The sequence below is a fragment of the Ambystoma mexicanum genome, chromosome 11 (assembly GCF_040938575.1).
Source record: "Ambystoma mexicanum isolate Mex_15411 chromosome 11, UKY_AmexF1_1, whole genome shotgun sequence".
NCBI classification, from domain to species: Eukaryota; Metazoa; Chordata; class Amphibia; order Caudata; family Ambystomatidae; genus Ambystoma; species Ambystoma mexicanum.
Window position 1 is genome coordinate 485,256,396 of NC_090934.1, and position 13,516 is coordinate 485,269,911.

General features: G+C 45.5%; 1 protein-coding gene across 4 annotated transcripts in view; it reads right to left on the bottom strand.

Annotated features, from left to right (window-relative positions):
• TTC17 (tetratricopeptide repeat domain 17) overlaps positions 1-13,516 on the bottom strand; it is a 2,246,693-nt gene that overhangs the window by 2,080,531 nt on the left and 152,646 nt on the right. The window contains exon 1 of one of the 4 annotated variants that reach the window (XM_069623330.1): positions 11,958-12,080. The exons of the other annotated variants lie outside the window; for them this stretch is intronic. Coding sequence (XP_069479431.1) covers positions 11,958-11,960 — 3 coding nt within the window. The 5' untranslated portion in view covers positions 11,961-12,080. Of the gene's footprint in view, positions 1-11,957; positions 12,081-13,516 lie in introns of those variants that run through there. 4 annotated transcript variants of the gene reach the window in all.

Sequence of the window (13,516 nt, forward strand, 5' to 3'; positions counted from 1 at the left end):
TGTAGAACGCAAATTTGAAGCACCCCTTTATCTTTAGGGCTGACCGCAACCCACATGTGTTAAACACTGCCAACTTGTTGATGTCATCTCTGGCGTAATCTCATTAAGGTTGAATGCACTGGCCACAATAAACCGAAGCATAAGTCCCAACTATTGACACATGCAGCCACTGGGGCAAAACATACTTTTAACTCATTTACGCAATCAAGTGTCATAAAAGTGCCAAGATGTTTTAGCCTGCAACATATATCAAAGCCTTTTTTTCTGCATTCGCTTTATTATCCACTAGAGTGTCCCGTGCCTGAGTTTTCAATTTGCCAGATCGCTTTCAACATCTTTTTGGAAGTGCAACTTTCTTGAACTTCTGCTACATTAGTCAGATTAAGTGTGTTACATTATTTCTGTTACCAATGCATCTTGTTTTTTGTAGGAATGTATGTACATATCCATTGACTTCGGTTTCTACCATCTTCAACAATGAAAGATTGTCCACTCTCTTATCTGCATTTCTGCCAATATGGAACTGCTAATTCAACTCTATCTGATCCACCTCCACAGTGCATAACACAGCAAAGTAACTTCATGGCTGCGTGCATTACCCGATTAGTTCTTCAAATCCTGATGGCCCTGATGCAAACTTTGTGGTACTGTTTGTCCACATGTTCCCACTAATGAGTATAGGATTAAGATGATTTGCTGATTAACCTTACAAACATTACTATATTTCATTCCTGTCCGACCAGTTTTATTCTTTTCTGCATGAAGGCACTAGTTGAATTTTCTTTATGCAGTCACTCATTCATCCTCACCCAGTGACATGAGTATTTCTGTCTTTACCATTTATATTTCTAAACCATTATTTATTTTTTTACTATCATATGGGGAGAACCCCCAGACATTCATTGTTGCAATTTAAATTGACTTTCTAATGTCAAATATTATTGAACAGTTTTATCAATGTGCAAGTCAATGTTGTCCTTTATCTGCATAAACACATTTTATTTTAAACTCCTCCTCCGCTCCCACACACCTTCCAAGCCCATCCAGGTCACTTCTTTAAGCTAGCGTTTGTCCAAGTTGTTATGTACAAGGTGGGTGTAGCATATTCCATCAGGATATCGAATAGGTTCAGAAATGCAATACCATATTGTCTCTCAGGGCTTACGTTACAAAAGAAGCCCACATTTTATCAACCTCTTTACATGTTCCATGTAGGACCGCTGCCAGATTATCCTTCCTTAATACATCCCATTACCCCTTCAAATCATGCATTTCAGAAGGACCCCCTGCATCCCCCCGCCTCCCATTTCGGGCAATACAGTGCTTTGCACATAGGAACAAGTTACTACATAAGACACCCCCCCCCCCCATCTCTCCAGACTTTATTCCTTCCTGGTGTTATTCCTAGCAAACCCAAAGTAAGATCATCCGGCATGGGGGACAACTAATATATCCCCTATTGTGGATTTCTCTTCCTGCCAGAAACTCATGGGCTGTGGGCATTCGCAACATGTGTGTAGTATTGTTCCCTCAATTCCAAACACCCACCAGCAACTCTTTATTTCTATGGATGCATTGTATTCAGCGTTTGGTGTGTGAGGTGCCATCTTTACAGTAGTCTGAGCAATATTGTCTACAGTGAATATCTCCTTAGCACCATGGTTCATTGCTGTTCTGCCCAGTTTTCTTGGAAACCGGCATGAAAGGACTGGATCTCTCCCCCTCCCACCCGATTATCATATTGTTCAGTCTACTCGGCCCGCCTTTAATCTTTTCAAAAAATGTTGTTTGAATGCTTGCTGCTGTGCCACTTGTTCTATATGATTTCAGTGGAGTATGTGCAGCATGAGTGAGTACTCTAGGATGCGTCACAAACCCAACTAACAACCTATTACACACATTCCAAGACTCATGCAATCTACTCCTAGTCTTAATTACCTCACTTTATTTCAAACAATGTAAATGTTATCAGTTTTTAAGCTCATGAAGAAAAGTTTATCCTAGCATTACGTGGTAACATGGTTTCATTTATGATACACAGTGATTTAGTAGAATCTGCATAAACTACATATTAAATAGAGCTATGGACTTTTATCATTCTTTGACTTGGAGCATTCTCATTTTTCTAAACAGTAATATCATGAAACCTTATTACCGCCTCATTACTTTCACTTCAATTCAGAACCCTTATCATTGATGTAATCAATTCTGAATCACATCCACAATAGTATCAAATTAATTATGAACAATGTACAGGTGCTAAATGTATTTCAAAACAGAAACACGTGTCTGGGGTTTCTGTTGGTATTCTTGTTCAGCGGAGAATTGCCTAGCATTTCAGTGCTGGACTACCCCAGGGCAGGACAAAGACTGATAGGTTTGGGATATTTCTTCTCTGTGAAAGATAGTGAGCTAAAGACTCTGGGTAAGGCTCTTGTAACCAGGACTCATGTCTGGCAGAGAGTCTCCCAGGACCCCCCTTGTTATCTAAATGTATTCCATCCATTGTTGTGTGTGTAACCCATACATTTGTTATTCAATCCACCAATAAGCCTAGTACTCTTTAACCAAACCACTGATTGGTGATGTATAAAGCAATGATCATGCTTATAACGGATACATTTGTTGTCCAATCCACTAATATGCCTAGTAGACATTTTCAAAAGCACTAGTAAGCCAATAAGTGGTTCGCCTGTTCAAGGCTTTGTCAAGGCTGTAGTGATTGTAGCACACTCTGATTTGGTGTTTCACATTATGAAAATGAGTAAGCATAAGAGTACAGATATTAGTCTTGGGTGCTTCCCCGACTCCCGATCGGCATTATGTAATCCTGATGGGGTCGTTGTGATGCTGGAAATGTCCCACTTCTCGTCCTTGTCCCAATACTTCGCTTTGTGTTTTCTCTGCATCTTTTCTGCCATAAGAGACAGTCTGCACCTCTGGCAGTGCAGCTCTTCATTTTTATTGTTGGCGAACAATACCCATGGCATACCCATATGGCATCCATGGGTAGGGGTACCCATTGGTATGATGACATGACATTTGTAAACGCGCCTAAACACAAGTGTTTCAAGGCGTGACGAGGCAAGGAAGGGGGAACAGAGGGAACACAGAGACAACGATCTTACTAGGCCAAGTGACATTGAAATTGCACAAGGGGAGGGGAAAAGTGCCAGGGGAAAGGGGAGTGGGTACTGCTGTACATGAGATCAAAACAATAATGAGAAGTGCATCCAGCAGGTGCAAGGGTAAGTGCAGACCGGTGTCCAAAAGTGCAGGTTTTTGGGAACCTGTGTCTTGCCCCCACAGAGCAGGTTATGGGCTGGTGGCAGCTACATACTGATGTGACAGTGGCCCTGATTCTCCTCCATTCTTTGGATACCCAGGCACTGCCATAGGGATCAATAGATTCCTGAACAAAGGCAAGATGGCCACTGAAAGCCTCATGGCTTCCTGCCTTTTCCTCTTGTTTCTCAAAGTCCTGAGAAGCCCTGCCTCTGTGCCCCCTTTCCTCCGATTGAATGTTGTGTGGAAGGACCATGTATGGCTTTGGGGCTGCCCCTGCTAGACTCGCAGGAGCCTTCCACGGGACTGCTTGTTGTGGGTACAGCCTAGGTGTGGAACATGAATGGAGAGTGGAATCAATTTACATTGTGTTGTGGGTGTCTGGTTTTGGCTGTGTCTCACAATGCCTGTGGTCTGCCTGAACCAGCCTGTCTGAAACTGGAGTGAATACAGTGTGTGATTTGAAAGGATGTGAGGTGCCCCTACACATACACTGTTTTGGATGTCTGGTATTTGGTGAATGGCCCGAATGCCTGCAAGCCTGATTGGGTGTTGCTTGATGAATGCATTGGCGTGTGATAGGCTGACAGCCTAGCTCAGCTTGAGCGAATAGGGGGATTTGTGTAGATCAGAAGACCCTTCAATTGCCTCGCTGCCAGAAGCTGAACACAGTGTCATGATCCATGCCCCTGACCCCCTCAGGTATAACAGCACCCTGGCAGAAGTGGGGCTAAAGCCCTTCACACTGGCCCCAAGGGCCTTAAAACTCCATCAGAAACATACATGGAGTCAGTCCTGGCTCATTATCAGGAATAAAGCAATACCAGTTTTGGACCTTAATCCAACATGGAGGCCCATTACACAGCTCAGTTCTTTAGAACCAAGCCATGCGGTCTAGTGTTTTGGGTGTGGCTGGGCCTGGAACTACTTTACCTGGGCTATTTAAACCACGCCCAAACAGCAGAACACGCTTCGCGTTATTCTGCACTCCTGCAGCGTAACGCTCACCGTGTCCAGCTCCTGCTCAACTGCTTCTCCGGCGGCCCGATCCTGAAGCCCTAGATCCGGATTCCATCAATAACCTGGAAGAACAAGAACAGCATTAGCGAGCAAGAACACTTACCTGTTAATTAACCGGTCTTGAATCCCTCCTGCGCTTCGCTTACCTCGCCCATCTCCGGAGTTCGCCGCAGCCTGCAAAGGTAAAGAAACAAGGACAGCATTAATAACAATTCTTACCTGGGCAAGCAGCGAGTCCTGGCAGCACCCTGCGCTTCTCTTACCTCGCCCAACTCCGGGTTTCACCGCAACCTGCAAGGGAGAAGGAAAAAGGTCACCATTAACAAAGCACTTACCTGGACAAGCAGCGCTTCGATCGCTCATCACTCCGGAACATCACTGTAACCTCTACAAAGAAGAGAACACAGGTTAGCAATTAACACCAATAAACAGTGCAGCGCTCCGCGCACCAATAACTCTCGTGGTCTTCACCATCGGCGCAGCAACTCTGAGATCACAACCATCCCAGCGTAAACAAAGAGAGACATTGTTAGGGAACAGCATAGTGGAGCAAGACGCCGAGAAGACAGAAAACGGAGGGAAAGAAAGACAGAATAAAGACAGAAAAGACATTATAACTCACCTGGAAGACACCAAGCAGAGTCGGAGTCACAGCCGGTTTGAACCTGACATAAGGGCACACGGACCACTGAAGCAACTAGGTCCATGGAACGCCTGCACCAACCACGCGCCCCTGCACAGAGACGCAGGACGGAGAGTTCAACGCACAAAAACCTAAGGCGCTACCCAACGTCTGGCACATAACCAAGCAAAGAGGGGTCCGGGATAGCGCTTAGACGTCCATCCAGTATCGCATGGCGCCCCCGTGGATACCAGGTGAGCGTAACACACAGAAGCTTAATTCAGAAGCTTGGAGTGTTCCTGGAAGCGGGTATCCTGAATCCAGCTGGATGACATTCTGCTGCCATAACTCTTCAAGAAAGCCAAAGGCTGCTGTGCCAATTCAAGGACTGATCGAGAGAAGACCTGGACAGGCAACCTCTTCCAGTAGCTACAAGGGGACATTGTGCAACTGCTGTTCTTCACCTGAAGTGTCCTGGAAGCCAGTCCTGAGTGCCTGCCACCCTGCAGAGGTATCTTCGTGGGACCTGAAGAAGAGTGACCGGACAACTTGAACCCAGAAGTCCACCAGTGTCGTCCTGCGTCCAGAGGCTGTGGACCAGAAGAAAGCCAGACTATGGTGTATCGCCTGGCATAGTGTTGTTCGACGCCCAGAGTATGCCAAGTTCGAACCAATGGAAGACATCTTCAAGTCCAGTACTTGAGTCCAAGTCACCAGAAGTCATCCCGTCATCCATGCTGCGCTGCAGTACCAAAGATTTTGGACAGTGTCCAAAATTGAAATACTGAAACCAGACACCTACTTATGTCACTTCACCCTTTGCCACTGAAGGTCAGCGACAAAAACCAAAGGACTCATCCTCACCTCCCAAGCCTTGTTGAGGTCCACAGTGAGTTTCAGCTTTGTGGGACATCCACATTTGGCGTAGCAAACCGACCAAGGAGACCATCACGATAGACCTTCACTGTTGCCTTTCCAACACAGCTTAGTCCCTATCTCCTGCTCGACAGCGATGACCCAGCATCCCCTCCTTCCAGAAGGCATCCATCCTCGAAGGGTATCATTAAGTAAAGCTGCAAGAGGGACTTCCTCCGTCAGGGTTTGCACAAGGGTCCCACATTCAGTCTTGGGTCCAGCTCTCCAGGGGTGATGGGACCTTTAAAAACAAGGACAGATGTGAATAGTATTCCAATATGGCAGTCGTAATATAGTGGTGGTGCGTGCAGGTGCTCCGTCGTAGCGGCTCAGATCAAGCTGCAGCCCCTCCTCCTGCAGATCGCATTTCAGAGCGGAATCACTGAGGGAGACCCCCACATGCACCCTTGCACTGTGGCGGTAAGCTCAAAACCCGTGTAGCGCACAGCAAACATCGCAGGGGAAGCGGCTCTCCTGGGCGTGGCAGGGTACAGCCGGCAGCGCAGAAGCCCGGTCCATGGAGGTTTCTTCCCTTATACAGAGACTTTCCCTGCCTTGGGGGCCGATGACGGTGGGTGCCCTCATGGTCGTAGGGAACACTTTAAAGGAGGACAGCAGGTGGAGGGGCAACAGAACAGCCCATCACCCACCTAGTGCACAGCGAGGTCTCAAGCAGCAACGCTCCCCTAATCTGGACACAAATTCGGTGCATTGCGTTGTGAAAGCCTCCCGCTGGCTGTATGAGGAGGGGGGCGCAAATTCATTGAACCTTTACCAGTGCTACTAGTAAACCTGGGCACAAGCTAAAGGCATGGACTTAATAAACGAGGCATAAACAAAAGTGTCCCAACATTTACTGGTGGACATAAGTACAGGAGAAGCAGTTTCGGGTTCCTTAGCTGCTGGATTAATGTATTGAGGATTTTTGGTTTTGGGCTCAAGGGACCAATTAGCAAATGGAGATTGAGTGTGCACCCGGCAGTAAAGCAGACAAAGTCACAGTGATGCCTGTTACACATGCCGAAGGGTAAGACGTTGAGCACTCGGGCACGGCCAGTCCCACCCCTTTCCACGACAACGAACCTGATTCAGATATTGTGGGTAGGGAGCCAGGGCACCTCTACCACTGATAATATTGCAACACCGGAGCCCTGCGCAGCGTCTCCTGAGCTCATTAATCCTAGCACAGAAATGGCTGCCTCCAAAAAAGATTTTGCAGCAAGTTTTGAAGACTTTCAGGAAAAGTTTCATGCTTCTCTTCAACAGCAGTTTGCCTCTTTCACCACAGAAATGAGGCAGTCACCGACTAATTTCAGAAAGGACATCTCTCTCACGGAACAAGTCGACACCAACGAGCAGGCAATTCAGGAACTTACGCAAAATAACAAACTGTCAGATATAGCCCTAGGTGAACTTGCCAGGCTCACACGGAAATTCAATGCGAAGATCTGGAGAATCGATCTAGATGGGAATTCGCCATTTGTCAGAAACAGTCTCAGATCCAGAACTGAAAGATACTGCGATTCATTTTTTCAGCTCTAGTCTCAGGCGACAAAGGAGCTACGGTGTTGCTCGACAGGGTACATAAGACCGGACCAAAAAAAATAAAAAATGTATCCAGGTTCCCGCCCATGTGATGTTTTGGCAGCCTGCACATCTTTTCCTCAGAAGGAGCAGATTCTCAGAGAAGCAAGGGCATCCGCACCAATCACATACAAAGATTCCATTGTATCAAGATCACTCACAGATAACCTTGCAAAAGTGTTTCAACACCTTTATGACCAGTGGCATCTTGCATCAGCGGGAGATCAAATATCGATGGACATTTCCGTTTGGATTGGTTTTATCTTTGGAAGGGCGACAACACAGGATCACCTCCCGAGAAGCAGGTATGGCTCTGCTGCTAATCGAAGAGGACTCGGCAGGTCCTCCGCAGACCACTGTAGACCGTACGGTTCAAGAACCTAAACCTTGGGAATGGACAACCATAACTCGGTGGGGGAAGAGGAAATAAGACTAGATCGCAAAAGAATTGGAAAGCACTCCTCAGAGGACCTAGCTTTAAAAAAAAACAGGATAATGGTGCACTGGAACAGGTGGAATTAAAAACTGAATTCAAGAAATTACATATGTGGTTTTCATTCAGACTGATCACACCATCTTGGAATCATCTGTTCAGGTAACAGATGGGGATAATAGGATATCCTGCACGAGGCTCTCTGGGTTATAGTTGACCTACGGCTGGGATTCACTATCCCGGGTTATGTTAGATACTGTGGTTCACACCAGGAGACAATGCCTGGGGAGTTGGTTGGCTTAGCCGGATATGGGTTGGGGATACTAGAGGGGATTTGGGTAGGTTTTTTTTGGGTGAGGCAATCGTGATGCATAGTTTTTGATTATGTAGACAAGAATTGCTGTTTTTACAAGATGTAAGATTGCTATGATGTGCTTTTTCAAAATTAAAATTCAAATGTCTGACATTGAATGGTAGGGGCATTAATGCCCCTGCGAAAGGTAGGAAGCTAGAATCTCTCTTGGGGAGGCACCAACCGGATTTGGTGGCGCTCCAAGAGACACATATGTCGGCCTGATAGACCCAAGCTTCGACTGAGACAATTCCTGGTGATACTGCAGGTTAATGCAGAGGGCTAAGTAGCTGAGGTGTTGTTGGCACTTGTGACTAATATATACACATGTGAAGTGCTTTCTTGGGGATTTTAATCTAGCATGGGATCCCACTCGAGACCGGAGCACCATTTGCCATTATGTACAAACCCCGCCATCTAAATTACTTAAACAAAAGTTTGCTTTATTGACACTGGAAGATGTTTAGCCTGCAATTAAGGGACCAGAGAAAGGATATACCTTTTACTTGCAAGTCCACGATCCTTTTCACGTATTGATTATGCCTGATTAAGTCTTCATTAGGTGAGGTCACCCAAGTTGCAGGTCGGGCAATTACACTTACAGATAGATCATGCTCTGCTTATTATAGAACTGGAAAAAGACACAGGGGCTATGGACTTGGCATTTTACGACTGAAATCATGGCAGATTCTGTATTACGAGGAATAATTGAAGGCAAAAAATAGGTGAGTTTTTAAAATTTAATCCGCTGCAAGTGACTTCGGCTAATGTGACATGGGACGCATTCAAGGCAACCCTCCGTGGGAAAAAAATAGCAACAACGGCTATTCGATAAACAAAAAATGGCATTAGAGTTATAAAATGAGCTTCAGCGAGCAATGGAAAGAATGGTTACGTAAGCGGGTCCGATTATCCAAAGAGTATAGAACTGTGAGGCGGCAAACTCAGTTTAGTTCAGGCTCAAAAAGCAGAAAAGTCCTTATTTGCATCAAGCAAAGATATGTTAAAGCCAACAAGGCATACCACCTACTGGCACAACAACTACGTCAAATAACAGCATCACAAATCATTCAGCGGACTCAATTATCCTCCGGGGCTAGTGCCACGGAAACCTCACAATCATGTCACAGTTTCATGTATTCTTTTCTGATCTATATAGTTTGGAATGTCCTACTTTAGAAGCACAGGAGGCATACTTGGGAGGGTCGTTTTCCCTCGAATAGCTCCGGAGGAGGGAGAGGGGGTCGGGGGGTGAGGATCTTCTTGAACTAGTAGACCATGTTAAGTCCCTGCAAAAATGTCGCCCGACAAAAAAGTTCCTGTTTTTTGCTGGGTCATTACATTGAACTTGCGGGGGACACCACTGCAACCCAGTTTTGTTTTTAGTAAAACATTGGAGCAGGGGACATCCTGGCAACCCGTCCCCATGCATGTCCCCATATATAATGTCGCCAATGGCTTTTCCCAGCGACATTATGTATGGGGATATTATGTACGGGGACATTATTACCCGATACCAACTAGACATTACCCAGGAGGAAGTACTAAGGGTTATCAACACTCTTCCCTCGAATAAATTGCCGGGCCCAAACTGATTCCCAGCTCTATTCGATAAAAACTTATCTAACGGTACTGGTACCTAAACTTACACACTTAATTTGCACATTCGGGCAGCACATCTGCTACAATGGAAGAGGCAAAGATTATGTTACTTCCAAAAGCCGGGAAAGATCTTAGTAAATGCGGATCATATCGTCCCATTGCCCTTATGAATTTATATGCTAAAATTTATACGAAAATAGTAGCAAATAGGATGGAAGATCTTCTTCCCACAGTTATACATCCGGACCAATCAGGGTTTATATAACACAGGCAAATGCATAACAATATTAGAATCACTTATCATTCAGGAAAAGGTAGAAAAGAAAAAGATATATTAGCAGTCTTGCTTTCTCTTGATGCAGAGACGGCCTTTGATCGAGTGGAATGGTCTTTCCTCTTTCTGGTCCTAGCGAAATTGGGCTTTGATTCGAAATGTATAGATAAAAGCAGGGCAACCTACAGACAACCATGTGCAAGGTTGTGGATCAATGGACAACTCTCATCTCCCATTTCTCTTCAACGTGGGACTAAACAGGTTTGTCCCTTGTCACCACTCATATGCATGTGTCTTGAACCTTTCTCGCTAGGATCAGACAGACGCGGAGTCCATTCGCAAAATAGATTTTGGTGGAGTACCACACAAGATTATGGGATATGCAGATGACGTGCTATTGTTTGTATCTGATCCAATAAATACACTACTGGCGCTGGAGTTGGAGGAATATGGCATGGTCGCGGGTTTGAAGATTAATCATACAAAGTCGGAAATTTTGAACCTTTCCCTTCCGCCCGATACAGTGCAATTCTTGAGACTACACACAGTTTGGCTGGGCGCAGCAAAGAATTAAACTGTTGGGCATATTTAGAACACCTGCGTTAGCTGGGTTATATGAAGCAAATTATGCCCCATTGTTGAACGAAGTCATGGGGCAAATAGCCAAATGGGGTCTGCAAATGGTATCTTGGTTGGGTTGAATCAATAAGAAAAATGGTTATCCTCTCCAAATTAATTTCTTTCTTTCAGGCACTACCAATTCGGATATCAACTCCCTTTTTTAAAAAGTCACATAAAGCAGTGTGATTTTATATGGAACAATAAAACCCCACATGTGGCATTGGACGTTTTATTGACACCTACGGACAAGGGAGGTTTGGGTTTACCTAACTTTCCAAAGTTTTATCAAGCCGCGCAAATGCGTATAGAAAATGGGGGTAGATTCTGTAAAGCGGTGGCTCAGCTGGAACGTGCAATAGGGGCTGTACAACTCTGGGATATTCTATGGCTGCCTAAATGATCACTCTATCAACATCTATAAGAGTAAAATTAAAAGCCTGGTTGAAGACGTTTGGGATTCGGCGGGAAGCAGTATCAACTCACTACATTTACCTCCCCGTTTACACCCCTGTTCTTTAATCCACAGTTTACTCCGGGTCTTGACCCACAAGCATTTAGTAAATGGAAACAGGCCGGGTACACAAAGTTGTGGGACCTCTTTAGGGCAGAGATCCGAAGCCTTTCACCCAATGTAAGCTAGAACTTGGGTTAAACGAATCGGCACGCTTCCAATATTTTCAGGTTTGGCACTGGATATTAGCTCCCACGGATAAACAGGCTGCAACTAGGGACTTAACCAAGTTCGAAAAGTTTATCACTTCTAACCCTAGGAATAAAGCTCTTCTATCAAATCTATGTTAACTTATGGCGGAATCTACCCCCAACAACACACTACACACAACAATGGCAGTGTACGCTGGGAGAACAACTCCTGCAAACAGAATCAGAGGCGCTTTTGATAGATATTCCCAAGCTTACACTCTCAATCCAAATGACAGAATGTTTGTCAAGATTGCCTTCTTAGGTTGCCCTCGTAGTGTAGACGAAGAATTCTACCCTACAATGCAACCCTGTGTCTGGATATAAATAAACCAGCACCAGGGATCAATTGTTTGGAAGAATGGACCCAAACGCGCGTGGCAGCAGACTCGCTCATGTGCGACCGTATTCCAGTTGCAAACAAATGCTTTTTTATGCCGACGTCACAAGGAGAAGAAATAGCTGTTGCAATATACAAGAAAAACAATCCTTAATGCTTACATAAGGGACATCAGAAAAAACAAACATGAAATAGGACAGACACTCTTACCATGGGGCTGGTAACAAGAATTCCATAGGCAACCAATGCTCCAGTAAGACCGCCAGGTACAGGGGTGAAGGACTATTCCCGCCGGCACGCCTACGCCTAAGGGTCGGCAGTACAATCCCCGACGAAACGAGGACGCTCCTACCTCCGCCCTCTGATGGTACCACGGCAGTCTCTAGTCCGTACCGGGGAACGGAGAGGAGTAGTGTACCGGCAGTCTTGATGAGGAGCACTGGTCAGGTGGATCACCAGTAGCAGGAGGTAATCCAATGCGGTCCACGCGTGAGTACAAACCAGGTTGATCAAGTTGAGAGACAGTGGCAATCCATAAGGCAGTCCAGGTCGGTAGCTGAGAAAAGTTCCGAAGACAAAAACGTGAGACAGGCAAATCCTGGGCAAGGTCCGGTTCGGCAACAATTTAGCAGTGGGGCAGACCGGGGTTAGTTCCGCGGGAAGACTGAAAAGATGAAAGGAACAGGTAAGCAGAAGGCGAGGGAGGAATGCACCAACAAGAGGTACTCAAAGTGCAAGGTAGCAGGACAAGGCAGGAAAACAAGGGTTCAAGAAACAGGGAAACAAGGATATTCACAAGGCACGTAGCAACTCCAAATTCAAAATCAGAAGCAACGAGTTTACTGCAGGCTAGAGTTTATCAAGTTGTGATCACATGACCTGAACGAGCGGCAGCCGTGGTGCGGGTCGACGTCGCTGCCCTAATCTCCATGATAACCGCCAACGCAAGAACCCTGAAGGACGAGATTGTATCAAGTTCTTCTGGCCGTGGATTAAGCCTCTAATACGAGGTAACCGAGTGGATCGTGACCGCTGGTACAATGTAGCCTGACCTTGTTTTCTCTGAGACGGCGGGGACGGCGCTAGGCTATTTAGACTCCTGCGAATCCCGGGCCGATTCCTGACAATGTTGGTATAAACGTTTAACACAATGGCATATGCCAGCTCATTTAAATAAAATGAACTCGGCTATACCAGATCATTGTTGGTGGGAATGTGGTGCACGTGGGGACTGGAGGCATATATTGAAAGGGTGCCCGAAACTAACAAACTACTGGGCTGAGGTTGATGGACATATGCATAGAATGTTTGGCTTGGGAATACCTGGCACAATTAAATCAAGCAGATTGTTAATACTGGATTCAAAACCGAGAAAAGGACATACATGGAAATGCAAACCTTTTGTGATTTTGCAACTTGCAGCGCTTCTAGTCATAGCTGAAAATAGGAAATATAAAGACCCTCTGACGCTCAATGAATGGCTTTCTAAAGTTTGGAACTTTGTTGCCCTAGAGTGGATTACTTACTCGCTACAAGGGGATCAAGCAAAATGTTCTCACGATTGGGCAGAAGTTCTCAATTTCTTACAAGTCTATGTCAGACATTGTCCCCAAAACTTGCAGATCCCTGCTATCTAGTGATTCTATGAACATTGAGACTTTACCATGCATCGGGGCGGGGAGGTTAATATATTGTATGTTACTTCACGAAATGCCAATCAAAAATAATTTATAAAAAAAACAACAGATCATTATTGAACATTTATGGAC